The sequence below is a fragment of the Microcaecilia unicolor genome, chromosome 2, assembly GCF_901765095.1.
Source record: "Microcaecilia unicolor chromosome 2, aMicUni1.1, whole genome shotgun sequence".
Lineage (NCBI taxonomy): Eukaryota > Metazoa > Chordata > Amphibia > Gymnophiona > Siphonopidae > Microcaecilia > Microcaecilia unicolor.
The window spans coordinates 68620645-68646981 of NC_044032.1; the positions used below are offsets into that span (position 1 = coordinate 68620645).

Consider the following 26337-nt stretch of genomic DNA (forward strand, 5'->3'; position numbering starts at 1 on the left):
CTGTCCTGAGATCGGCTTACCTTCCACATGGTAATGGTATGCACTGATTGCGCTAAGGTGAACTCTTACAGAGTTGGTCTTGAGACCAGACTCAGACAAGTGCAGAAGGTATTCAAGCAGGGTCTGTGTAGGACAAGAGCGAGGAGCTAGGGCCTTGCTGTCACACCAGACGACAAACCTCCTCCACAGAAAGAAGTAACTCCTCTTAGTGGAATCTTTCCTGGAAGCAAGCAAGACGCGGGAGACACCCTCTGACAGACCCAAAGAGGCAAAGTCTACGCTCTCAACATCCAGGCCGTGAGAGCCAGGGACCGGAGGCTGGGATGCAGAAGAGCCCCTTCGTCCTGCGTGATGAGGGTCGGAAAACACTCCAATCTCCACGGTTCTTCGGAGGATAACTCCAGAAGAAGAGGGAACCAGATCTGACGCGGCCAAAAAGGAGCAATCAGAATCATGGAGCCTCGGTCTTGCTTGAGTTTCAACAAAGTCTTTCCCACCAGAGGAATGGGAGGATAAGCATACAGCAGGCCCTCCCCCCAATCCAGGAGGAAGGCATCCGATGCTAGTCTGCCGGGGGCCTGAAGCCTGGAACAGAACTGAGGGACTTTGTGGTTCGCTCGAGATGCGAAGAGATCCACCAAGGGGGTGCCCCACGCTTGGAAGATCTGGCGCACCACTCGTGAGTTGAGCGACCACTCGTGAGGTTGCATAATCCGGCTCAGTCTGTCGGCCAGACTGTTGTTTACACCTGCCAGATATGTGGCTTGGAGTACCATGCCGAGACGGCGAGCCCAAAGCCACATGCTGACGGCTTCCTGACACAGGGGGCGAGATCCGGTGCCCCCCTGCTTGTTGACATAGTACATGGCAACCTGGTTGTCTGTCTGAATTTGGATAATTTGATGGGACAGCCGATCTCTGAAAGCCTTCAGAGCGTTCCAGATCGCTCGCAACTCCAGGAGATTGATCTGTAGACCGCGTTCCTGGAGGGACCAGCTTCCTTGGGTGTGAAGCCCATCGACATGAGCTCCCCATCCCAGGAGAGACGCATCCGTTGTCAGCACTTTTTGTGGCTGAGGGATTTGGAAAGGACGTCCCAGAGTCAAATTGGACCAGATTGTCCACCAATAGAGGGATTCGAGAAAACTCGTGGACAGGTGGATCACGTCTTCTAGACCCCCAGCAGCCTGATACCACTGGGAGGCTAGGGTCCATTGAGCAGATCTCATGTGAAGACGGGCCATGGGAGTCACATGAACAGTGGAGGCCATGTGGCCCAGCAATCTCAACATCTGCCGAGCTGTGATCTGCTGGGACGCTCGCACCCGCGAGACGAGGGACAACAAGTTGTTGGCTCTCGCCTCTGGGAGATAGGCACGAGCCGTCCGAGAATCCAGCAGAGCTCCTATGAATTCGAGTTTCTGCACTGGGAGAAGATGGGACTTTGGGTAATTTATCACAAACCCCAGTAGCTCCAGGAGGCGAATAGTCATCTGCATGGACTGCAGGGCTCCTGCCTCGGATGTGTTCTTCACCAGCCAATCGTCGAGATATGGGAACACGTGCACCCCCAGCCTGCGAAGCGCCGCTGCTACCACAGCTAGGCACTTTGTGAACACTCTGGGCGCAGAGGCGAGCCCAAAGGGTAGCACACAGTACTGGAAGTGGCGTGTGCCCAACTGAAATCGCAGATACTGTCTGTGAGCTGGCAGTATCGGGATGTGTGTGTAGGCATCCTTCAAGTCCAGAGAGCATAGCCAATCGTTTTGCTGAATCATGGGGAGAAGGGTGCCCAGGGAAAGCATCCTGAACTTTTCTTTTACGAGATATCTGTTCAGGGCCCTTAGGTCTAGGATGGGACGCATCCCCCCTGTTTTCTTTTCCACAAGGAAGTACCTGGAATAGAATCCCAGCCCTTCTTGCCCGGATGGCACGGGCTCGACCGCATTGGCGCTGAGAAGGGCGGAGAGTTCCTCTGCAAGTACCTGCTTGTGCTGGAAGCTGTAAGACTGAGCTCCCGGTGGACAATTTGGAGGTTTGGAGGCCAAATTGAGGGTGTATCCTTGCCGGACTATTTGCAGAACCCACTGATCGGAGGTTATGAGAGGCCACCTTTGGTGAAAAGCTTTCAACCTCCCTCCGACTGGCAGGTCGCCCGACACTGACACTTGGATGTCGGCTATGCTCTGCTGGAGCCAGTCAAAAGCTCGTCCCTTGCTTTTGCTGGGGAGCCGCGGGGCCTTGCTGAGGCGCACGCTGCTGACGAGAGCGAGCGCGCTGGGGCTTAGCCTGGGCCGCAGGCTGTCGGGAAGGAGGATTGTACCTACGCTTACCAGAAGTATAGGGAACAGTCTTCCTTCCCCCGAAAAATCGTCTACCTGTAGAGGTAGAAGCTGAAGGCTGCCGGCGGGAGAACTTGTCGAATGCGGTGTCCCGCTGGTGGAGAGACTCTACCACCTGCTCGACTTTTTCTCCAAAAATGTTGTCCGCACGGCAAGGCGAGTCCGCAATCCGCTGCTGGATTCTATTCTCCAGGTCGGCGGCACGCAGCCATGAGAGCCTGCGCATCACCACACCTTGAGCAGCGGCCCTGGACGCAACATCAAAAGTGTCATAAACTCCTCTGGCCAGGAATTTTCTGCACGCCTTCAGCTGCCTGACCACCTCCTGAAAAGGCTTGGCTTGCTCAGGGGGAAGAGCATCAACCAAGCCCGCCAACTGTCGCACATTATTCCGCATGTGTATGCTCGTGTAGAGCTGGTAAGACTGAATTTTGGCCACGAGCATAGAGGAATGGTAGGCCTTCCTCCCAAAGGAGTCTAAGGTTCTAGAGTCTTTGCCCGGGGGCGCCGAAGCATGCTCCCTAGAACTCTTAGCCTTCTTTAGGGCCAGATCCACAACTCCAGAGTCGTGAGGCAACTGAGTGCGCATCAGCTCTGGGTCCCCATGGATCCGGTACTGGGACTCGATCTTCTTGGGGATGTGGGGATTAGTTAAAGGCTTGGTCCAGTTCGCCAGCAATGTCTTTTTGAGGAAATGGTGCAGGGGAACAGTGGACGCTTCCTTAGGTGGAGAAGGATAGTCCAGGAGCTCAAACATTTCAGCCCTGGGCTCGTCCTCCACAACCACCGGGAAGGGGATGGCCGTAGACATCTCCCGGACAAAGGAAGCAAAAGACAGACTCTCGGGAGGAGAAAGCTGTCTTTCAGGAGAGGGAGTGGGATCAGAAGGTAGACCCTCAGACTCCTCGTCAGAGAAATATCTGGGGTCTTCTTCTTCCTCCCACGAGGCCTCACCCTCGGTGTCAGACACAAGTTCACGGACCTGCGTCTGCAACCGTGCCCGGCTCGACTCCGTGGAGCCACGTCCACGATGGGGGCGTCGAGAGGTAGACTCCCTCGCCCGCATCGGCGAAGCTCCCTCCGCCGACGTAGTCGGGGAGCCCTCCTGGGAGGTGGCCGCAGTCGGCACCGCACGCGGTACCGACGTCGGGGACCTCACCCCGGGCGATGGGCCAGCCGGCGCCACGCTCGACGGTACCGGAGGCGCAAGCACCGCCGGTACCGGAGGGGTAGGGCGCAACAGCTCTCCCAGAATCTCTGGGAGAACGGCCCGGAGGCTCTCGTTCAGAGCGGCTGCAGAGAAAGGCATGGAGGTCGATGCAGGCGTCGACGTCAGAACCTGTTCCGGGAATGGAGGCTGTTCCGGGCTGTCCAGAGTGGAGCGCATCGACACCTCCTGAACAGAGGGTGAGCGGTCCTCTCGGTGCCGATGCCTGCTGGGTGCCGACTCCCTCGGCGACCCAGAGCTCTCGGTGCCGACGCGGGGAGGGGACCGGTGTCGATGCTTCTTCGACTTCTTCCGAAGCATGTCACCGGAGCTCCCCGGCACCGACGAGGAGGACGTAGAATCCAGCCGTCGCTTCCTCGGGGCCGAGGCCAAAGGAGGTCGGTCTCGGGGGGGCTGTACCGCAGGAGCCCTCAGGGTAGGAGGAGACCCACCCGAGGGCTCACCGCCACCAGCAGGGGAATGGACAGCCCTCACCTGCACTCCACACGATGCACCACCGTCCGACGACATCAGGAGACGAGGTCCCGGTACCACCGAAGTCGATGCAGCTATCCGATGTCTCGGCGCCGATGCAGAGGGCCGATGCCTCGATGCACTCGATGCACTGGCAGCCAAGGAAGAAGGTCTGGACGCTGATGACGTCGATGCACACGATGACCCCGGTGCCGATGCCGACGAAGAGCCCGAGAACAAAACGTTCCACTGGGCCAATCTCGCTACTTGAGTCCGCCTTTGTAAGAGGGAACACAGACTACAGTTCTGGGGACGGTGCTCGGCCCCCAGACACTGAAGACACGAAGAGTGCCTATCAGTGAGCGAGATTACCCGGGCGCACTGGGTGCACTTCTTGAAGCCGCTGGAAGGCTTCGATGTCATGGGCGGAAAAATCACGCCGGCGAAGTCAAAATCCGAAATGACGAATTTGGAGCACCAAAACTTTAAGGGAGAAAAATCTCGACCGAGGCCGAAAAGAGGCCTACCCCGACAACGAAAGAAAACTTACCGGGGCAAAAACTGGAAATATGGGAAGAGGCAAACGAAACCCAAGAGGGTTTCCGGAGCACTTTCCGAACGAAAAGAAACTTTTCCGAAGAAAAAACACGTCGATTAAATAACGGACGCGCGAGGTCGACTCTCCGGGGCTCACCACGGCAAAAAACACAGCCGTACCGAGTGCGGACGAAAGAAGACTGGCCGGCTCGAGCCGGTTTCGGGCGGGAAGACGGCCGCGCATGCGCGGTGCGCGCGGGCGCGCGAGAGCTAGCAAAGGTCTTTGCTAGGAAGATTCCGATTGGAGGGGCTGCCGAGGACGTCACCCATCAGTGAGAACAAGCAGCCTGCTTGTCCTCGGAGAATAGTTATATAATCTAGTCTTCCTGTTTGTAATCTGCTCAGAACCATTGACAGGAACTAGCAGACTACAAAAAGGCATAACTGTTACTTTCTTCCTGGGCCTATCCCATCAACCAATAGTGTCTACTGTAATAGAGCAGGAAAGGGAAATGGGACTTGATATACCGCCTTTCTGAGGTTTTTGCAACTACATTCAAAGCGGTTTACCAGTGGCGTACCTAGGGTAGTTGACACCCAGGGCCGGTCATTTTTTAACACCCCCCTCCAAAATCCAGTACTAGGCATACCAAGAATACAAAACACTCAGGACCTATAGGGCAATTCTACCATACCATAAGCAGTCATTTCTACGAGTCACACAAGGAAAAAGAAAGCATCTTAAACACTACAGTGAGCACTAGAACATCAGTTCACCTATTGTAAAACGAAACAGACAGAATAGTACAGATCGTCAATCCTGCACAGTCAATGCCAACTGAAAGTCATGTCTTTTTCACAAACACAGATACACCCTAATCCACTATAGAATAAGTAATAATAAACTTTCTATTTAGACAAAAATTAAACTGAACCCCCGATGCCAGACTCTGCATACAATGCAACACCACAGAAACAGAAACTGTCCCCTAGTACTGTGCAAAATATAAAGACAACAGATGTAAATTTGAAAAAAAAAACTAACAAATACTAATCATCACTTTACAAATTAACAAATAGAAATAAAACAAATATAGAAAATAAAATACCATTTTATTGGACTAATACATTTAGCTGTCAGAGGCCAAAACCTTCTTCCTCAGGTCAATACAGTATAGTGTGTTACAGTGTCCTATACTGACCTGAGGAAGGGGGGTTTTGTTCTCTGAAAGTTAGTCAAACTTTATTAAAATTAGTCCAATAAAAAGATTACCTTATTTACATGTTCTATTATAAACATTTATTAAACACAGCTACAATACTACTTTATCCTAAAGCAAAAAAAATAAAAATATATATTTTATTTACAGTTTGTTGTCTCTGGTTTCTGCTTTCCTCATCTTCTTTTCACTGTCTTCCTTCCATCCAGCATCTGTCTTCGTTCTTTCTCTGCCATCCAGTGTCTGCCCTCTCTCTCTCCCCCTTTCATCCAGGGTGTGCCCTCTCTCTCTCCCCCTTCCATCCAGGGTCTGCCCTCCCTCTCCCCCCCCCATCCAGGGTCTGCGCCCCCATCCATCCAGGGTCTGCCCTCCCTCTCCCCCCCCCATCCATCCAGGGTCTGCCCTCCCCTCTCCCCTTCCATCCATCCAGGGTCTGCCCTCCCCTCTCCCCCTCCATCCATCCATCCAGGGTCTGCCCTCCCCTCTCCCCCCATTCATCGTCTGTCCCCTCTCTCTCTCTTCCCCTTTTTTCAGCCCCCAGTTCCAGCCCTCTTATCCCACCTGCCCCTAGTTCTAACCCCTAGTTCTAACCCCAGCCCACATCTCCCACTTGCCCCCCTTTTCAGCCCCACTATCCCACCAGTCCGCAGTTTCAGCCCCAGCCCTTTTCTCTCACCATTCCCGAGCTTCAGCCCCAGCCACTTCTCCCTGTCCCCTTTTCAGCCCCCAGTCCCCCCAGTTTCAGCCCCTGCCCCTTTTCAGCCCCCAGGTTTTTTTTTGTTACATTTGTACCCCGCGCTTTCCCACTTATGGCAGGCTCAATGAGGCGGGCAATGGAGGGTTAAGTGACTTGCCCAGAGTCACAAGGAGCTGTCTGTGCCAGGAATCGAACTAGGTTCCTCAGTTCCCCAGGACCAAAGTCCACCACCCTAACCACTAGGCCAGTCCTCCACTCCAGTACTAGCCCCCTTATCCCACCTACCCTCCTTTTCAGCCCCCAGTTCCAGCCCCCTTCATCCATACACCTTGCATTAGGGACCCCTTTTCAGCCCCAGACCCATTTTCCCACCAGCCCCACGCATGGCTCCCATTTTCTCGTATGGCCCCTTCCCAACCCCCCTTCTCCCCACTCGTCCCCTTCTCCCCTCTTCTCCCATCTGAGATCCCCCTCCCCACTCCAGTCCCCTTCTCCCCTCTGAGACCCCCTTCCCCACATCCCCTTCTCCTATCTGAGACCCCCCACCCCCCCCCCATCTGAGATCCCCCTCCCCACCCAGTCCCCTTCTCCCATCTGAGGCCCCCCTCCCCAGTCCCCTTCTCTCATCTGAAACCCCCTCCCCAGTCCCCCTCTCCCATCTAAGCCCCCCAACCCGACCCACCTACCACCTTCGTCGAGAGACGACAGCCCTCGTCTCCTGCCTCCGCCCTGCCTTTAAAGAAAAATCTGAAAAGCAGCATGGCAGGCAGCGCTTCACGTCTGCCCTGCTTGTAAAAGGCTTGTAAAAGAAAGCAGTAGATCTCTTAGTCGACGTCATGTCGGGTCTTCCCTCACTGGGTCCCGCCCTCGCGGAAATAGGAAGTTACCAGAGGAGGGCGGGACCCAGTGAGGGAAGACCCGACATGACGTCGACTAAGAGATCTGCTGCTTTCTTTTACAAGCCTTTTACAAGCAGGGCAGACGCGAAGCGCTGCCTGCCATGCCGCTTTTCAGATTTTTCTTTAAAAGGCACAGGATGGAGGCAGGAGACGAGGGCTGACTGCAGCGCCAACGGAGCACCCCCCCACCCACTGACACCCGGGGCGGACCGCCCCCACCGTCCCCCATTGGTACGCCACTGCGGTTTACATATATTCAGGTACTTATTTTTGTACCAGGGGCAATGGAGGGTTAAGTGACTTGCCCAGTCACAAGGAGCTGCAGTGAGAATCGAACTCAGTTCAGTGATCCCTTGTCACTTCTACCCATCCTACCACTCCTACTCCCTAGCAGTAGTTTTGTGGTACTACTGATATTAGTCTAGCTGCCCTTTTCTGCTTGCAAATCAAGGTTTTACAAGAGGAAAATAAGTTTATTAATGCCTACTACCCAGCCTAACAGACCTGCCTTCTAGGCGGCTTACAATCTAAAAGAAAGTGAGACAGAAAGAAAAGTAAGATTCTGAGGAGACAGACAGTATAAGGATGAAGGAAAGGAACACCAATTTCAATAGGAAAGCGGAGGGGGGAAGAACAAAAGGTAGACTTTACATAATTACCTCCAATATGCACCCTGCCTGGAGCTGTTTTAAATAGGATGACAAATAATTTAAGTAACAAATAAATCAATCAATCACACTTGGGTGAGGAAGAGAAATGATAATGTGTAGAAAATGATTTACTTGAAAATCTATAGAGAATAATATAGGTAACTGTAAAACTCAAAAAAGTAACTTTTGAATAGGCTACTTACCATACTTGCATCAATGACTTGTCCTTTTTTAGACTTTGTACGTTCAAAGAGAGCCATTGCAATGCCAAGAGCACATATCAGACCGCCACCAGCAAAATCAGCTAGAAGATTCAGTGGTGCATATGGGTTTTCATTCTTCCTGCCCAGGTTTGATAGTAATCCTAAAAAAAAAAAAAGAAGTAAACATACTCATTCAGCACAATAGATAGAGGAGGAAACTGCACTTTGTCAATTCTACATCAGCGCTTTTAATCTAAGGCTAACAAATGTCAATATAAAGATTTTAAAAAGATGAAAATGAAACCAAGTTACTTACCTGTAGCAGGCATCATCTGGCACACAGACTAAATAGAAACATCTCTTCAGCTTAGATAACCCTATAAACACCACTACTCATGCGCATAGTTTCCTGCTTATCACCAACCTCAGTCTGCAGAGAGTCAATTCTGGAGACTGCTCTCTGCTGTGTTCCCTTGTCTCAGCCTGGAGTGGAGGAGTAGCCTAATGGTTAGTGCAGCAGGCTTTGATCCTGGCTACCTGGGTTCTATTCCCACTGCAGCTTCTTGTGACCTTGGATAAGTCACTTAACCCTCCATTACTCCAGGTTAGAGAGTTGCACGAGGACAGAAATCTTACCCATCCCCGCCCGTTCCTGCTGCCATCCCCACTGGAATCTTAGCCATTCCCACCCATCCCCGCAAGAATTTAACCCATCCCCTCAAGAATTTAATCACAATTACAATCTAGGTCTCAACTCTATAATTAGTTACACATTATATTACAAATTACTCACTAGTAACTGTTTAACATTTTAAAATATATTTCTTTATTAATAGATCAATACAATTTTCCTAAAATAAAATCCATTCCCTTAACCCATAGTTATTAACCAATCCATACACCAATACATTTAAAACCAAACAATTCCCCACCATACTCTTTCAATACACATTCAAATAGCATATATCTGGCAATCTTTTACATCAATGTGTGATCATAGCTCTTTAGTCATGTGTTAATCCACTGCTCCAGAGTCTCCCACAAGATTCAGCCTTGCTTCAAATCAAACTCATTGAATCACCAACTTGTAAAATAGTTCTGTCCTTTTTTCCAACAAACCATTGTAACGTTAGTGATAAATCTTGAACAACCATTGATGATGTCAGTCAGCAACATCCAAAACTGTCCATTTTCACCATTAGCAGTATCATGTGTTCCAGATATATATATTTTTTGAAAATGTGGTTACATTTGTATTAGAGTTTCAATCTCTCCAATTCTTATAGTATTCCACCATACGACCAGGACCCAACATGCTCATGTTTCGCTATAAAAGCATCATCAGGGGTCTTGAATTTTGCTCATCCAGGTGGTAGGGTAGTCAAATACCAGTCAACTCTCAGTCTCTCTATGGATTTCAGCCACAGCCCTGCAGGCAAGGAAGGAACGGAAGTTGGAACTTGGAACACTCTGGTGCACACATGTAAGATTTGTCTCTGATTCGCTGGCACTTTCTTCTGAGAGGTCACCTCATGCACGCGCCAGTAGGTCAGGTGACATCTGATGCTCGTGCCTCTGTCAGAGCTGATGTCTGCGCATCAGCCCGGGAGCAAAGAGGATTAAAAGTAACACATTAAGTGATGGCAAATAAAGACCTGAACGGTCCATCCAGTCTGCCCAATAGTCACACTCATTATCAATTCACGATTAAATTGAGTGTGATATTATGTACTTGATTATGGTCTTTCTTTGGTGTTTCTGAGACATAGACTATAGAAGTCTATAGAAGTCTATCCAGCCCTATCCTTATGTTCCAACTGCTGGAGTTGCCACTGAATCCCACTCCAGTCTATTCATCTTCTCATTTGTGGGACACAGAGCATAAAAGTCTGTCCAGCACTGTCTTCATGTTCCAGCCACTGAAGTTGCTGTCTAAGCCTTTACCAGCCCATCCTAAACCAGATTGCCATATATGAGACACAGACCACACAAGTCTGCTCAGAGTCGCCATCTAAGCGTCACTCGACACGTCCACACACATGCAGCCATTTAAGGTTAGGTTTTTCATAACTTCCATTTTCAAATTAGAGATCCTCTGTGTTCATCCCACACCTTTTTAAATTCCACCATCATTTGTGTCTCTACCACCTCCTTAATGGAAGACTTTCCGTATTTGTGCTGTTAAAGCAAGGAGGAGGAGGAGGAGAAATCACTCAAAGAACTTGGTACTTGGTAGATGAGAAGCTGGCGCAGGTATAGCTTCCGCAGGTTCCGCAGGATTCCCGCAAACACCATTCCCTTTCAGGTCTCTCTACTCCAGGTACAAAAAAACTTAGATTCTGAGCCCTCTAGTCCAATCTATTCTAATATATTTTATGAAAACAGACAGCTGTCATACCTATCACCAATGCAATCTTTGCAGTCTAGACAGAGCAACTGGAGAGAGAATGTTCAAACTGGTTCTGTATGCAGAGCATGGCACACTGAAGGATGCTGGAGTTGAACAACAAAAGGATATCATGGGTGCTCTTTAAAATTAGGGACCCCTTGAGAAACATAATTTTATGAGCAGAAAATATAAACCCTACCTGAGAGAGCCAAGTAATTGATGTCATGACCAGCTTCTTGAGCATATTTTCCAGACTGCCCAAATCCAGTTAGCCTTGCATAGATAAGTCTTGGATTTTCCTGCAACAATCTCTCTGGGCCAAGACCCAGCTTTTCCATGACACCTGGAGAGAAATTAACCAAAAGAAACCATCTTATGTAGTATTCCAAAGCTTTAAATGCAGTTTTCTGAAGTTTTACCAGAATAATAGTAATAAAATGCAACTGAAGTTAAATATTGCACTATATTTTATATTTGGTGATAACAAAATAAGTATATATTGCATCATGAAGAACCTTAACACAAAAATCTGGACAGTGGAAACTAGGGTTCATGCCTACAGTATGTGATAACATTTTCTGGTTGTCAATTGTTACAGCAGAAAAGCCATCACCGGGCCCATCACATCAATGTAGCAACATAGTAGATGACGGCAGATAAAAAGATCTGTATAGTCCACCCAACAAGATAAACTCATAGTATAAGGTACAATGCGATACTATATATATGTATACAATAGGACTTAGGGGCACTCGGCAATAGTGGACTAAAGTTTTAGTCCCAGCTGAGAAAATAGGTCATCCCATGTATTTCAGTTTGGTTACAGTGGGCTAGATTATATTGCACTTCTAGTTACAGGAGACCTTTTGTTGTTAACAGTAGGCTGTGACTGTGAAAACAAATTTATTAATGTACATTTTGGATATAAAGAACCTCGGATATAAGGGACTATTTTTATAAGTCCCCAGAAGTCCCTTATAATGAAGTTCTACTGTACTTGATCTTGATTTGTCCTTGCCATTTTCAGGAGACCGTAGAAGTCTGTCTGGCACTGGCCTTGTTCTCCAGTTACTGAAGCTGAATCTGTCCAGCTATAATCAGGACATAGACGTAGAAGTCTGCCCAGCACTGGCTTTGCTTCCCAATTAATGGTGTTGCTATCTAATCACCCCTAAGTTCATTTGGTTCCACACCATCTATACAGGATTCCTTTGTATTTATTCCACGCATGTTAGAATTTCATTACAGTTCATCTCCACTACCTCCCATGGGAGGGCACTCCAGGTATCTACCACCCTCTCCATGAAAAAGTACTGCCTGAGTTTTCTCCACACACATACAACCTCAATTCATGTCCTCTAGTTCACATATTAATTGATTTGCTTGCTTTATTTTTTTTGTCTATTAGATTGTAAGCTCTTTGAGCAGGGACTGTCTTTCTTCTATGTTTGTGCAGCGCTGCGTACGCTTTGAAGTGCTATAAAAATGCTAAATAGTAGTAGTAGTAGTAGTAGTACCACCTTCCTGTCTCTGGAAAAGGTTTGTTTGCAGATTAATATCTTTCAAATATTTGAATGTCTGTATATCACTCCCATCTCTCCTTTCCTCCAGAATATACATGCTCAGGTCCTCAAGTCTCTCCTCATACATCTTGCAACACAAACCCCATATCATTTTGGTCTCTTTTCTCTGAGGCTTACAAAGTTACAAGTAGGGACATTTTCAATATGACATCTAAGTCCGAATAGAACAAAAAGGATCATTTTTGAAAAAAGGAAAACATCTATTTTTTTTTCTAAAATACTGGGGGGGGTTTTGTTTGTTTTTTTACTACTTTCAAAAAATACAAAGTCCAAATGAAAAATGTAGAAAATCAAGCCACTGGGATGTATGAATGTCCAGCCAGCATTTTTAGTTGACTGACCCCCCAGACATCCCAGGAGATCAATGCAGCACCCTAGGGGGTACTGCAGTGGGCATCAAATAAATGGTCCCTGTTACACATATTACCGTTGCTCCCTTATCTTGTCTGCTGAGCCCCCCCAAAACTCACTACCCCCAACTGTACACCACTACAATAGCCATTATGGGTGAAGGGGCCACCTATATGTGAGTACAGTAGGTTTCTGGTGAGTTTTGGAGGGCTCACAGCAGGGGCGTAGCCAGCCTTCCGTGGGAGAGGGGTCCAGAGCCCGGGGGAGGGGACACATTTTAGCCCTCCCCCCCGGCGCCGCCCCCCCCCCCACCGCCGACATTGCCGCCCTCCCCCCTCCCGCCGCGAACCCGCCGCCGCTGCAGCCTACCTTTACTTTTGCTGGCGGGGGATCCCACTCCCCGCCAGCCGACGTCTTCTTCTTAGTCGCTTCCTGCTCTTCAATTTGTTTGCTGACGTCCTGCACGTTGTACGTGCAGGACGTCAGACTCAGAGAACAAAACTGTTCTCTGAGTCTGACGTCCTGCACGTACAATTACGTGCAGGACGTCAGCAAACAAACTGAAGAGCAGGAAGGACTGAGAAGACGTCGGCTGGCGGGCAGTGGGATCCCCCGCCAGCAAAAGTAAAGGTAGGCGGCGGCGGGGGCGGGTTCGCCGGGAGGGGGGTCCTGGGGTGAATCTGCGGGGGCCCCGGCCCCCTCAGGCCCCACGTAGCTACGCCACTGGCTCACAGTTTCCACCACAAGTGTAACAGATAGGGGGAGGTATGGGCCTAGGTCCACCTGTCTACAGTAAACTGTACCCACCACTAGACTACTCCAGGAACCTGCATGCTGGTCCAGTGGACCTGAATATAACAACATTTAAGGCTGGCATAGAGGCTGGAAGTAATGATTTTAATCACATTTTTGGGGAGTGGAAGGGGGGCATCCCTGATTCCTTCCAGTGGTCATCTGATCATTTTGGCCACCTTTTTGTGCCTTATTCGTTCTAAAAACAGTCTAGCTCAAAACGTCTTATTTTTAGTCCTGGACGGTTTTTTGTTCTGTTCCATTATGGCTGAAAAACGTCCAAGTCTTAGGAACACCCAAATCCCACCCTTAACAAGCTCCCAACATGCCCTCTTGAGATTTGGATGCACTACAGACAAACAAAATAGAAAAATGACTAAAAATATAGGTTTCGAAAATACCAATCGACGTTTTTGTGAGAAAAATGTCTGAATGCTACTTTATGCCACTTTTTAGACATTTTTCTCTTTTGAAAATGAGTCCCATAGCAGACTATGGAACTTTGTAAGTCTAAGTGCTTTGAAAATGAGCCCCTTTGTGCGCAAAGACATCAGTACTGACTCTTTCTCTGCATATTGCTGTTTTTACTAACATCAGAGGTGAGAGGAACAGGCTTATTTATAAAGGAGGCCTCAGTGACATCTTACTGGGCGCTGAAAAGCAGACCTGCTCCTGAGGCACTGAAATAAGCAGCTATTATTCACCTCCAGCTTTGTGGATTCCATCAACAAAGAATTTAGCACTGACTCTCTCTCTCTGCATATTGCTGTTTTTAGTAACATCAGAGGTGAAAAGAACAGGCTTACACCAGAGACTGGAACTGACATCTTATCAGGACACTGAAAAGCAGACCTACTCCTAAGGTGTCATCAAAGGGGCAGGTCACTCCCCTTTGTGCGCAGATATTTTTTTGTACAGTTTTAAGGCCTTATTTGTTATTTGGTAACTTAATTTAATATATCCTTTGAGATAATGATGGATTAGCTAAGGATTTATATTGGTTCTTATATTGAGTGGCCCAATTGCCAAGAGAGAGTTAATGGTTGTCTTTTGTCTTCCCCTTCCGTATATTTTCATAGAACGGATGTAAATTATTACAACAGACATCTATTAGATTGTCCTGTTTGTCTGTCCTAATTAGATTGTAAGCTCTGTCAAGCAGGGACTGTCTCTTACGTGTCTAGTAGCACTACAGAAATAAGTATTAAGAGTAGTAGTAGTACTCTGGGATGTATACCATCCGGTCCAGGCAATTTGTTAAATTGACCTATTACATCTTCCAGGTTTACAGCGATTTGTTTCAGTTTCTCTGATTCATCAGCATTGAATACAATTTCTAGCACTGGTATCTCCCCATATCTTCCTCGGTAAAAACCAAGCAAGGAAAATATTTAATCTCTCTACTGTGGCCTTGTCTTCCCCGAGGGCTCCTTTCAACCCGTAGTCATCTAGTGCTCCAACTGATTCTTTTACTGGCTTCTTGCTTCTAATATACCTAAAAAAGTTTTTGCTTCCAACACAATCTTCTTTTCAAAGTCTCTCTTTCCCTTCCTTATCAGAGCTTTGCATTTGACTTGCCATTCCTTATGCTGTTTCCTATTATTTTCAGTTAGTCCTTCTTCCATTTTCTGAAGGATTTTCTTTCAGCTATAACAGCTTCCATCACCTCACTTTTTAACCATGCCGGCTGTCATTTGGTCTTCCTTCCTCCTTTTTGTTTACTACATAGAATACATCTGGTCTGGGCTGATGTAAATTTTTGACCTTTGCAGCTACTCCTTTTAGTCTTTTTTTTTTTAACCATTCTTCTCAGCATTTAAATTTCAAAAAGGAGACTAACATTTTGGATTTCCTGTTTGTATTTACTCCAGAGATTATATGAAATCTGATCATGTTGCCTCAGAACCATTACCTTCTGCACCAGATCATGCACTCCACTAAGGACTAGGTCTAGAATTGTTGGTTCCTGAACCAGCTACTCCATAAAGCAGTCCTTGATGTCATCAAGGAATTTTACCTCCTTAGCATGCCCTGGTGTTACATTTACCCAGTTAATTGAAATCATCCATTATTATTATGTTCCCTAGTTTGTTAGCCTCCCTAATTTCTGATTACATTTCTGTATCTGTCTGTTCATCCTGGCTAGGTGGAAGGTAGTAGTACGCTCCTATAACTATCCTTTTCCCCTTTACACATGGAATTTCTATCCATAGGGATTCCAAGACGTGTTTTGTGACCTGCAGAATTTTTACTCTATTCAAATTCAAGGCCCTTCTTAACGTTTAATGCTACCCCTCCACCAATTCAATCCACCCTATCACTGCAATACAAAATTTACCCTGGTATGACAGTGTCCCACTGGCTATCTTCCTTCTATTAGGTCTCAGAAATGCCTATTATATCCATTTAGTGTAATATATTCTAACTGTCCCACCTTATTTTTTAGGCTTCTTGCATTTGCATACAGATAATTCAAACAATGTTTGTTGTTCATATTTATAAGCTGCTCAGCAGTTGACAGTAATAATTTGCAATCATCAAAATCTGTCTGCTCTTTACTTAAAGACACCTGGTCTACTATGGTCTCTATTGCAACCTCACTATCAGGATGCCCTATCTTCCCTGTTTTGTTGATTTTTGTTTTAAAGATACAGTAGTTTGTTTTGAGCCATATGTTTTTGAGCGACTGTCAGCCCTTCCCTCAGTTTCTAGTTTAAAAGCTGCTCTAAAGGTGCTCTACCACTTTTTTTAAATGTTCATGCCAGCAGTCTGGCTCCACTCTGGTTAAGGTGGAGACCATTTTTCCAGAATAGGCTCCCCCTTCCCCACAGTGTTGCCCAGTTCCCTACAAATCTAAAACCCTCATCCCATAGCCTCATCTATGCATTGAGACTCCGGAGCTCTGCCTGTCTCTTGTGTCCTGTGTGTGGAACGGGCAGCACTTCTGAAAATGCCAACAAGAGAGAGCCTGAAGCTCTGAAACCCTAAGTGATGATGATGTAACAGCCACAAAGAATGCTGTCTTTAGAATAAGATCTTTCAAGAAGGCATTTCAAAATGGCTGAAAAGAAGGCATCTGAAGAGCCTGAAGGACTCCTCCCATATGAGGAAAGGCTAAAGGGGTTAGGGCTCTTCAGCTTGGAAAAGAGATGGCTAAGGGGGATACAACTGAGGTCTATAAAATCCTGAGTAGTGTAGAATGAGTAGCAGTGAATAGATTTTTCAGTCTTTCAAAAAGTACAAAGAATAGGGGACACAATTAAATTGCATGGAAATACTTTTAAAACAAATAGGGAGGAAATACTTTTTCAATCAAAGAATAATTAAGCTCTGGAAATCGCTGCCAAAGTACATGCATACTTTCCTATGGATTTTGCACCTGCTTTGCATATGGATAGACTTTCTGTCCTTAGATTTGGATGTCCCTATACATGGACGTTTCTGACTTTCAGCGATTTTCGAAACCAAAGACGTCCATGTCAAAAATATTCTAATGCAAGCCATTTGGGCATGGGAGGAGTCAGCATTTGTAGTGCACTGGTCCCCCTGACATGCCAGGACACCAACTGGGCACCCTAGGGGGCACTGCAGTGGACTTCACAAAATGCTCCCAGGAACATAGCTCCCTTACCTTGTGTGCTGAGCCCCCCAAAATCCACTACCCACAACTGTACACCACTACCATAGCCCTTACGGGTGAAGGGGGGGCACCTAGATGTCGGTACAGTGGGTTTGTGGTGGGTTCTGGAGGGCTCGCTGTTTCGTCCACAAATAAAGCTCTTTGAGCAGGGACTGTCTTTCTTCTATGTTTGTGCAGCGCTGCGTACGCCTTGTAGCGCTATAGAAATGCTAAATAATAGTAGTAGTAGTAATGGGTCCGCCTGTCTGAAGTGCACTGCAGTACCCACTAAAACTGCTCCTGGACCTGCATGCACTGTCATGGACCCGAGTATGACATTTGAGGCTGGCACGACATATTTTTAAAGATGTTTGAGGGTGGGAGGTGGTTACTGACCACTGGGGGAGTAACGGGAGGTCATCCCCGATTCTCTACGGTGGTCATCTGGTCATTTCGAGAACCTTTTTGTGCCTCAGTCATAAGAAAAACACATCCAGATGAAAATGTCCAAGTGTTCGTCAGGGACGTCCTTGTTTTTTTCGTCCAAGTGTTGGGCACACCCAAGTCCCGCCTTCGCTACGCCTCCAACACGCTCCCTTGAACTTTGGCCATCCTTCTGACGGAGTGCAGCTGGAGACGTCCTAAATCAGGTTTCGAATATACCGATTTGGACGTCCCTGGGAGAAGGACGTTCATCTTCCGATTTATGTCAAAAATGAGCCCATTGGTACTAGAAAAGGCTAACTGACATTCTCTAATGAAAAAAATGCATTTTTGTGAAATACAGGTGCTTATGCAGGTATGTTATGGAAATGCTGATGAGTTCCTGCCTTGTTTTAAGTTCTATTGTATTATTATTTAAACTAGTAAAAAAGGCCTGTTTCTGTTTTAAAGGAAACGGACGCTAGCAAGGTTTTCCTCAGAGTGTGTATGTTTGAGAGAGTGTGTGTGAGAGTGACTGTGTGAGAGAGATTGAATATGCAAGTGTGTGTGTGTGTGTGACAGCGAGAGAGTGAGACTGGGTGCGAGTGTGTGTGTGAGAATGAGAATTTGTGCCAGGGTCCCCTCTCCCTCCCAGTTCCAGGGTCATCGTCCCCCCCCCCCCCCCCCGTCTCCCAGTTGCAGGGTCCCCCCTCCCTCCCTTTTTCCCCAGTTGCAGGGTCACCCTCCCCCTCAGTTGCAGGGTCTGTCTCCCCCCTCCTTTTGTCCTCCAGCCATGCCCCTCCCATGGCCACACCCCCTGTGGAGCTGCAATTGCACACCATAAAAGTTAGGCAAATATGTTATTAACAGCATCCTTGCGCCTAACCTGCAGAGAATTCCCCCCTCCCCATGTGTCCCAGATTTACCAACTAAAAATATGTTACAGGAGGGAGTTATCCCCTCAAATGGGCTTAGATTGTACAAAGGTGTAAAGCTGCATCTATGTAAATATATTTGTAGCACAAATGTCCGCCCTCCTTTTAGGGTCTCTTTTCTATAGTGCTCCCGTACCAGACAGGCGTCTGTGTTACCTTACCCTTTAACCCTGCTTCATGACGTAATCCGAGCACCTCATGACGTCCCAAACGCACGCAAGTACCTGCCGGCTCCCAGACTCTGTAGCTTTGCTGTCTGAAGGCTGAAGCGCAAGCGCCAGCATACTCTGTTCCTGTTTTGTCCCAGCGTGTCATGCACGGCTGCTGACATCACCGGCGATCTGCCTCGTCCCCCGCAGACGCCACTGGAGGGGAGGTTTCTCATCATCGTTGTATATTTCCCAGCTGCTTTCGCCCCGAGCCCCACTGTCTCCTCCTTCTTGTCTGCAACAGAACTCTGCCAGTGCTGCCTGTTTGTAGGAGAAGCGGGGAAGGGCAGCGATTCGGGGCGGCGGTTTTTTAGCCAGTTGGGCAGCAGTTTCGGGAGAGGGAGGGCGGGCGGCGGTTTTTTGACGGCGGTTGGCAGGGGGAGGAGTAGAGAAACACGCCCCCTGCCTGGGTCGGTGTTTGCTGCTGTGTGGGTCGCGCAGCCAATCAGTGGCACTTGGATTCATGACGTCAGTGATCTACTCCATCCACCACCGGAAGCCACGGTCCCAGGCAGCCTCAGAACGTTGGAGGTGAGAATTATTATATAGGATGAGATATATTTTTTTAAATTGTCTTATTTTCTTTTAAAATTTGATGTAATTTTAGTTGTTTATTCCATCTGTTAGCATTTTAATTTATTATTTGTGACTATATATATATATATATATATATATATATACACACACACACACACACACACACACACACACATATATACATACACACACACAAAAGTTACAGAAGCTCAAATATGTAACTTTTTCATACTGCTTATGGACCCATGACATGAAAAATCGGCAATGCTCAACCTTTTGGATCCACTACTGTAGTCACCTTTTCCCAGAGACTGTCACATTTTATTAACAGTATGAAGGGCTTGTAATTCGGATTCTAAACTCAGTAGGGTAAGTAACATAATTAAAATCAATTAATATTTTGAAGTAGTGAGACAGATTACTTATGTAACGAGTAAAACTGAGGTTTTGACCTTTGTCTGCTGTGTGCATGCCAAGAAAGTGTCATATCTGCAAAAACCTTTACTTGTTCAACTGATATGTGGCTGTTACGTGGCAGGTCAGCTCTGTACCCCTCTCTGGATACATTTACCAAGCCTTTTGTCAAGTTGCTGTCTGAAGAAACCAGTGCAAAATAGAAATGAGGCCAAGAGCAGAGAATATGTGAAGTAATTTGCTGCAGTTTAAGGCATCTCTTTTTTTGTCAGTCTTACAAGGGCTTCTAGAAATGGCGCAATGCATTCACAGAGGAGAAACAATATAATTTCTTCCACTGCCCTGCTTTTTAATCTACTCTGTTCTAATCTGGTTTTTCTATTTCACAATTATCCCAAAAGTTCAATGTGGATAACATAATAAAGAAGTCCTCTAGTCAAGAAGAAGAATAATTAAGAGTTCATACAATTCAGTAAACAAAATCAACAGGTTTCAGCTTCAAACAGTTTTCAAGGCCTTCTTGAACAGAGAATATGAATCTATTTGCCTTATTTGAAGAGGTAGCCGATTCCAAATTGACGCACCCCGATGGGCAAAAAAGCTCTTAAAGATATTTACGATGAATATTTCTCATTGATGGATAATTACGTTTGATACGAGTCAGTCGAGTAGATGTTAAAGTTCTTGGAATATGCAAACTATACACCAATTTCTCAGAGGCCAGGCCATATAGGGCCTCTTTTACTAAACCATGCTAGCAATTCCTGTGCGGCAAATTCTAGGCAGCCCATTTGAATTGAATGGGCTGCATCGAAATTGCCACGTGGGAATCACTAGCACGGTTCAGTAAAAGAGGCCCATAGTGACTTAATCTGTTCAAACCTCTGCTGCACAACATATTCCACCAGTGTCACTATGCTCCTATTAGCCCTCTCAAGTCACTTCATTGGCTTCCTATCTGTTTCCGCATACAATTCAAACTCCTTTTTTTGACTTGCAAGTGCATTTACTCTGCAGCTCCTCAGTGCCTCTCCACTCTTATCTCTCCCTATGCTCCTCCCAGGAATTCCATTAATTGGGTAAATCTCTCTTATCTATACCCTTCTCCTCCACAGCCAACTCCATACTCTGTTCCTTTTATCTTGCTGCACCATATGCCTGGAATAGACTTCCTGACTCAGTACATCAAGCTCCAGCTCTGGCCATCTTTAAATCTAGACTAAAAGCCCGTCTTTCTGAGGCTGCTTTTAACTCCTAACCCCTATTCACTTGTTCAGTACTCATGTCTGTTTTATCATTCCCACCTTAAGTATTTCCCTTATCTCTTATTTGTCCTGTCTTGATTAGATTGTAAGCTCTGTCAAGCAGGGACTGTCTCTTACATGTACAGTGCTATAGAAATCATAAGTAGTAGTAGTAAAACAAGGCATGCCACTTTAAATTTTATCCTCGCTCTAATAGATAGCCAAAGCAACTTTACCGATGAAGGGGAGGCTCTCAAACTTTCCTAACTGAAAAATAAGTCTAGCAGCAATATTGTGCAATAATTGCAGCCTGCTTAACAATTGATCTGAAATCCACAGTACAGCAAGTTACAATAATCTAGATATCGAAGCAGTATAGCCTGAGTAATACTCCTAAAACTCTGAGGACTATAAAGTGTCTGCCAATATAGAAAAAGTCAGATGTTGTAAGCGTGCTAAGAGTTGGCACATAAATGGCGAGAAACACGTTAAGCACAATTTTATAAGAGAAAAATGGAAATACTGTATAAAGGCAACAGTGCCTACAAGCACGTGCCATCATAAGGAACAATTAATTCTTACCTGATAATTTTCTTTCCATTAGTCCCAACAGATCAATCCAGAGACTTGTGGGTTGTGTCCCTCTACCAGCAGGTGGAGATAGAGAGATCCTCCGAGGTATGCTATATGTGGACCTATGCAGCCATAGGTAAACCTCAATATGAACGATACCAAAGCAGTGGAATGGAAACAATAGAAAACTCTCCTGACATTGTCAGACCAAATGCCCAAAACCACTTTCAAATGTATTTGTTTTTATTATTTAATCGCGAGAAGGAACATTCAGAACAACGAAACCCGAAAAAACTAACCAACCAAAACAAAACCGCAGAGAGTAAATCCAGGGGGGGCCTCTGGATTGATCTGTTGGGACTAATGCAAAGAAAATTATCAGGTAAGAATTAATTTTTCCTTCCATAGCGTCCCACAGATCAGTCCAGAGATTTGTGAGATGTGCCCAAGCAGTCCTCAAGTAGGGCGGGACACCCCCAACCCAGCAGAAATCACCGACAAGCCAAACACCGCATCCTGCCGAACTGCCACATCCACCCGATAATGATGAGTGAACGTATGGACCGAAGCCCATGTAGCAGCTCTGCAGATATCTTCCAAAGAAACCAAACGGGACTCTGCATAGGAGGAAGCCTGAGCTTGCGTAGAATGAGCATGAATTTGCGAAGGGGCTTGCTTGCCCAATGCCACGTAGGCCGAAGTGATGGCATCCTGCACAATGGGCTATGGTGGCCTTGGAAGCCATATGACACTTCTTACTGCCTCCAAAAAAGATGAAGAGATGGTCAGAAAGACGAAATTCATTCATCACCTCCAAATACCTGAGAAGAGCCCGGAATTGCTCGGGGTAATGTTCCCGGCGAAAAGTCGGCAAATGCAGAGACTGCCCCAAATGGAAACAAGGATACCAAAGCTGCTGACAATCCTGAACTCGCACACCACAAATCGAAGGTACGCCGCACCCTAGCATAAGCTATCGAGGTGGATCTTTTCCGAGCCTGAAGCATCATAGCAATAACCGCGTCCGGATACCCTTTTCTTCTCACCTTCGCCCTTTCAAGGGCCAGGCCGTAAGACCAAAGGGGGAGGGATCCTCAACCATGACTAGTCCCTGCAGAAAGAGACCGCCCTGCGCCTGGAGCCGGAGAGGACGATCAAACAGGAGCCTGAGCATATCCGCGTACCAGGGATGTCTGGGCCAATCCGGGGCCACCAGGATCACTCGACCAGGATGACTGACAATGCGAGTCAGTAACCTGCCCACCATAGGCCACAAGGGAAAGGAATAGAGCAGGCCCCTGGGCCAAGGTTGTAGAAGAGCATCGATGCCTTCCGAGCCCAGCTCTCCTCCCCTGCTGAAGAAACGGGGAACCTTCGCATTGAATGCGGTGGCCATTAAGTCCATCACCAGCATCCTCTAACAGGCAGCTATCTGATCAAAGGCCAGCGGGGAGAGTGTCCACTCCCCCGGCTTCAACTGGTGACGACTGAGAAAGTCTGCTTGCACATTCTGTGACCCCGCTATATGAGCCACCGTCAAGAGGGAGAGATGAGTCTCTGCCCAACAGCAGATCAGGGCCGTCTCACGCGCTAGTGGTGCACTTCTGGTGCCCCCCTGACGGTTCACGTAGGCGACCGCCGTCACATTGTCCGAGAGAACTCGAACTGGGCAACCATGGAGAAGAGACAGAAACTCCCGAAGAGCCAGACGAATCGCCCGCAACTCCAAGCGGTTGATGGACCAAGATGCCTCCATCGAGGTCCAATGCCCTGGGCTGTATGTTGGAGGCAATGAGCCCCCCTAACCAGACAGTGACGCATCCGTGGTCACAATCTTCCATTCCGGGGTTTGCAGAGGAATGCCCGACACCAGATTTTTTTTGAATGAACCACCAGTGCATGATTGTGTGCAGACGGGTCGAACATGGCACCCGAACCTCAATACCCTCCAAGAAAGGAGACCAATGGCTCAGAAGGTGCCACTGCAGGGGGCGCATGTGAGCTCTGGCCCACTTTACAATGTCCAAGGTGGAGGCCATGGAACCCAGAACTTGTACATAGTCCCAAGCCTGTGGGTTCAGAGTTTGGAACACAGCTCACAACCGACCCTGCAACCGCTGTGCTTGAGCTGAAGGAAGAGAAACTATCCCTGTTCGGGTATCAAAGCACACTCCCAAGTATTCCAGCATCTGGGAGGGCGTAAGGCTGCACTTTGGGAAGTTGATCACCCAACCAAGCGATTGAAGGAACCTGACCACTCTGTCGGTTGCCTGTCGACTCTCCTCGAAAGAAGACGCCCGCGCAAGCCAATCGACTAGATAAGGATGGACTTGAATCCCTTCCTTTCTGAGATAGGCCACCACTACGACAAGGACCCTGTAAAAAGTCCGAGGTGCTGTATCTAGGCTGAATGGCATCGCTTTGAATTGAAAATGACGACCAAGCACTGCAAAGTGAAGAAAACGCCTGTGGGGAGGCCAAATTGGAATGTGTAAATAGGCCTCTTTGAGATCGAGAGAAGTAAAAAACTCCCCTGGCCGTACCGCTGCGATCACCGAGCGGCGGGTTCCCATGTGGAAATGCCGAACCCGTAAGGACCTGTTGACGCACTTGAGATCTAGGACAGGTCGCCAAGAACCGCCCTTTTTTGGCACCACAAAATAAATGGAGTATCGACCACACCCTCTTTCCATTGGGGGTACAGGCTGGACGGCTCCCAGTCCGTTGTAAGTTGAGGAGGGTGTGATGAACTGCCCGCACCTTGGCGGGAGATTTGCAAGGAGATTCCAGAAACGAGTCTACTATCGGACTAGCCAATTCCAACTTGTAGCTGTCTCTGATAACCTCCAAGACCCATCCTTTGGATGTTACCCTGGTCCACTCCACCAGGAATAGGGACAGCCTGCCCCCAATAACTGGCTGGAGATGGACCAGGGCCCCATCATTCAGAGGACCTGGCTGCGGGCTAGTATATGTTACCGGAAAGGAAGGACCGCCTGCCACCTTAAAAGGGCTGAGGTCTCTGAGAAGACCTTGTTCTCTGAAAGGGGCCCCGCAACCTGGACGGTAATGACATGTATCCCTAAACTTAGGTCTAGGTCCCGCTGGTCGCACAAATTTGGACCTGTCCTCTGGGAGGCGCTGGCCCATAGAGTCACCGAGGTCCTTCACAATCTGTTCCAGGTCTGTCCCAAACAAAAGCTTCCCCTAAAAGGAAGCCTTGCCAGCCGTGACTTAGAGGCCAAGTCTGCAGCCCAATGTTGCAACCACAGCCAGCAACGGTGACCGCTAGGGAAACCTCCTTCGCAGAAGCCCTCAAAAGATCATAAAGAAGATCCGCAAGGAAGGCTAAACTGGACTCTAAGGCCGGCAAAACAGCCACGAGGTCTTCCGGAGAGAAGGCTTTCTGAACCCACGATAAGCATGCCCACGCCACATAGGAGCCACAAACCGAAGCTTGCAGGGAAAGGGCCACTACTTCAAAGGACAGCTTCAAGCAAGTCTCCAACTTACGATCCTAGGGTCCTTGAGCACCGTGCCACCCTCCACAGGGAGAGTGGTTTTCTTAGTGACCACTGTGATTAATGAATCCACCATAGGAACCTTCAGCAAGTCTAAGTCAGCAGTAGGCAGCGCATAAGACATGACATAGCTCTAGCAACCTTAAGCCCACTGTCCAGCGTATCCCACTGCACCGAAATAAGGATTTTTATGGCCTCATGCACATGAAAGGCACGAGGTGGGCATTTGGTGCCAGACATAATAGAGGGTACCGGACCTGTTCCCCCTGACGATTCAGGGGGTGAAATGGCCAAAACCTCAAAAGCCCTAATAATCAGGGAGGGAAGCTCTTCCCTGCGAAAAAGGCAGGCAGCCGTCGGGTCATCCCCCTGCTCAGAAGGCAGGGTGACCTCATCTGCCAAATCCAATGATTCTGAGGGAGAGATCGGAGACAAAACCGGGCCATCTGTGTCAGATAGCTCCTTGGGATCCAAAATCTCCACCTAGGGACGTTTTGGCAGGAAAGACCGAGAGGCTGCAGCAACCGAAGTTTGCTGAGGAAGAGACGGGGCTGCCTGAAGAGAAGCTCCTGACCTATTCAGAAGAAAGGTATTGTGCATTAATAAATCAAAATCTGGGGGAAAAGGAACTGAAAGGGACTCCCCTGCTCCCTCTAAATTGCTTTCTTCCATCGAAGCCTGTGCCACAGAAGCACGCTGCGCTGTGCCTGCTGTCTGTCAACCGCCATGTGCAGAGCTGGTCGCGCCTGAGAGGAAAAAATGGTGCCCGCCGATGCGCGCTGCACTAACTGCCCTGAGGAAACCACCAAAACTATCCCCTGCCCTTCCGACTCACCGGACGCCTGAGGGGAACCTCCATCGCGCTGAACACCCGCTGTGGGCTGACGGCGGCACGACTCACACTCCCCCGATGCTGCTCTGCTGCTCTCTGGCCCCCACACCGGGAAGGTAAAATTATGTATCATACCTGATAATTTTCTTTCCATTAATTATAGCTGATCAATCCATAGACTGGTGGTTGTGTCCATCTACCAGCAGGTGGAGATAGAGAGCAATCCTTTTGCCTCCCTATATGTGGTCATGTGCTGCCGGAAACTCCTCAGTATGTCGATATCCAAGCTCCATCCGCAGGACTCAGCACTTAGAGAATTACACCCACAAAGGGACACTCTGCCCAGCTCACCACCGCTGAAACGGGGGAGGGGAATTAACCCAGCTCATCCCCACACAAGTGGGGGAGGGGAATCCGTCCAGCTCATCCCCGCGGAGCGGGGGAGGGACACCACCCCGCCGATGCGGGGGGATCTGGCTTATCCTGCAACCGCAACCGCGGGAGGAGCTGACTGACCCTAACACCGCCGAAGCGGGAGGGAGCGCCGGCACAATTTATGTCTCAATCCAGCCCCGTAAAACGGAGGGGAGAGGAATGCAGCAGCTCACTGTAACACAAACTCGTCTCAACTCTTGAAGAATCCAATTGAAAAAACTTGAACATGAAGTCCTCCTGAACAGGAACTG

General features: G+C 48.0%; 1 protein-coding gene across 3 annotated transcripts in view; it reads right to left on the reverse strand.

The window, feature by feature from the left end:
• AMACR (alpha-methylacyl-CoA racemase) overlaps nucleotides 1–26337 on the reverse strand; it is a 75371-nt gene that overhangs the window by 28255 nt on the left and 20779 nt on the right. For all 3 annotated transcript variants that reach the window (XM_030193013.1, XM_030193014.1, XM_030193012.1), the window contains exons 3-4: nucleotides 10818–10961; nucleotides 8230–8390 (exon numbers count right to left, since the gene is read on the reverse strand). In XM_030193013.1, the coding sequence (XP_030048873.1) occupies nucleotides 8230–8390; nucleotides 10818–10961 (305 nt within the window). The remainder of the gene's footprint in view (nucleotides 1–8229; nucleotides 8391–10817; nucleotides 10962–26337) is intronic.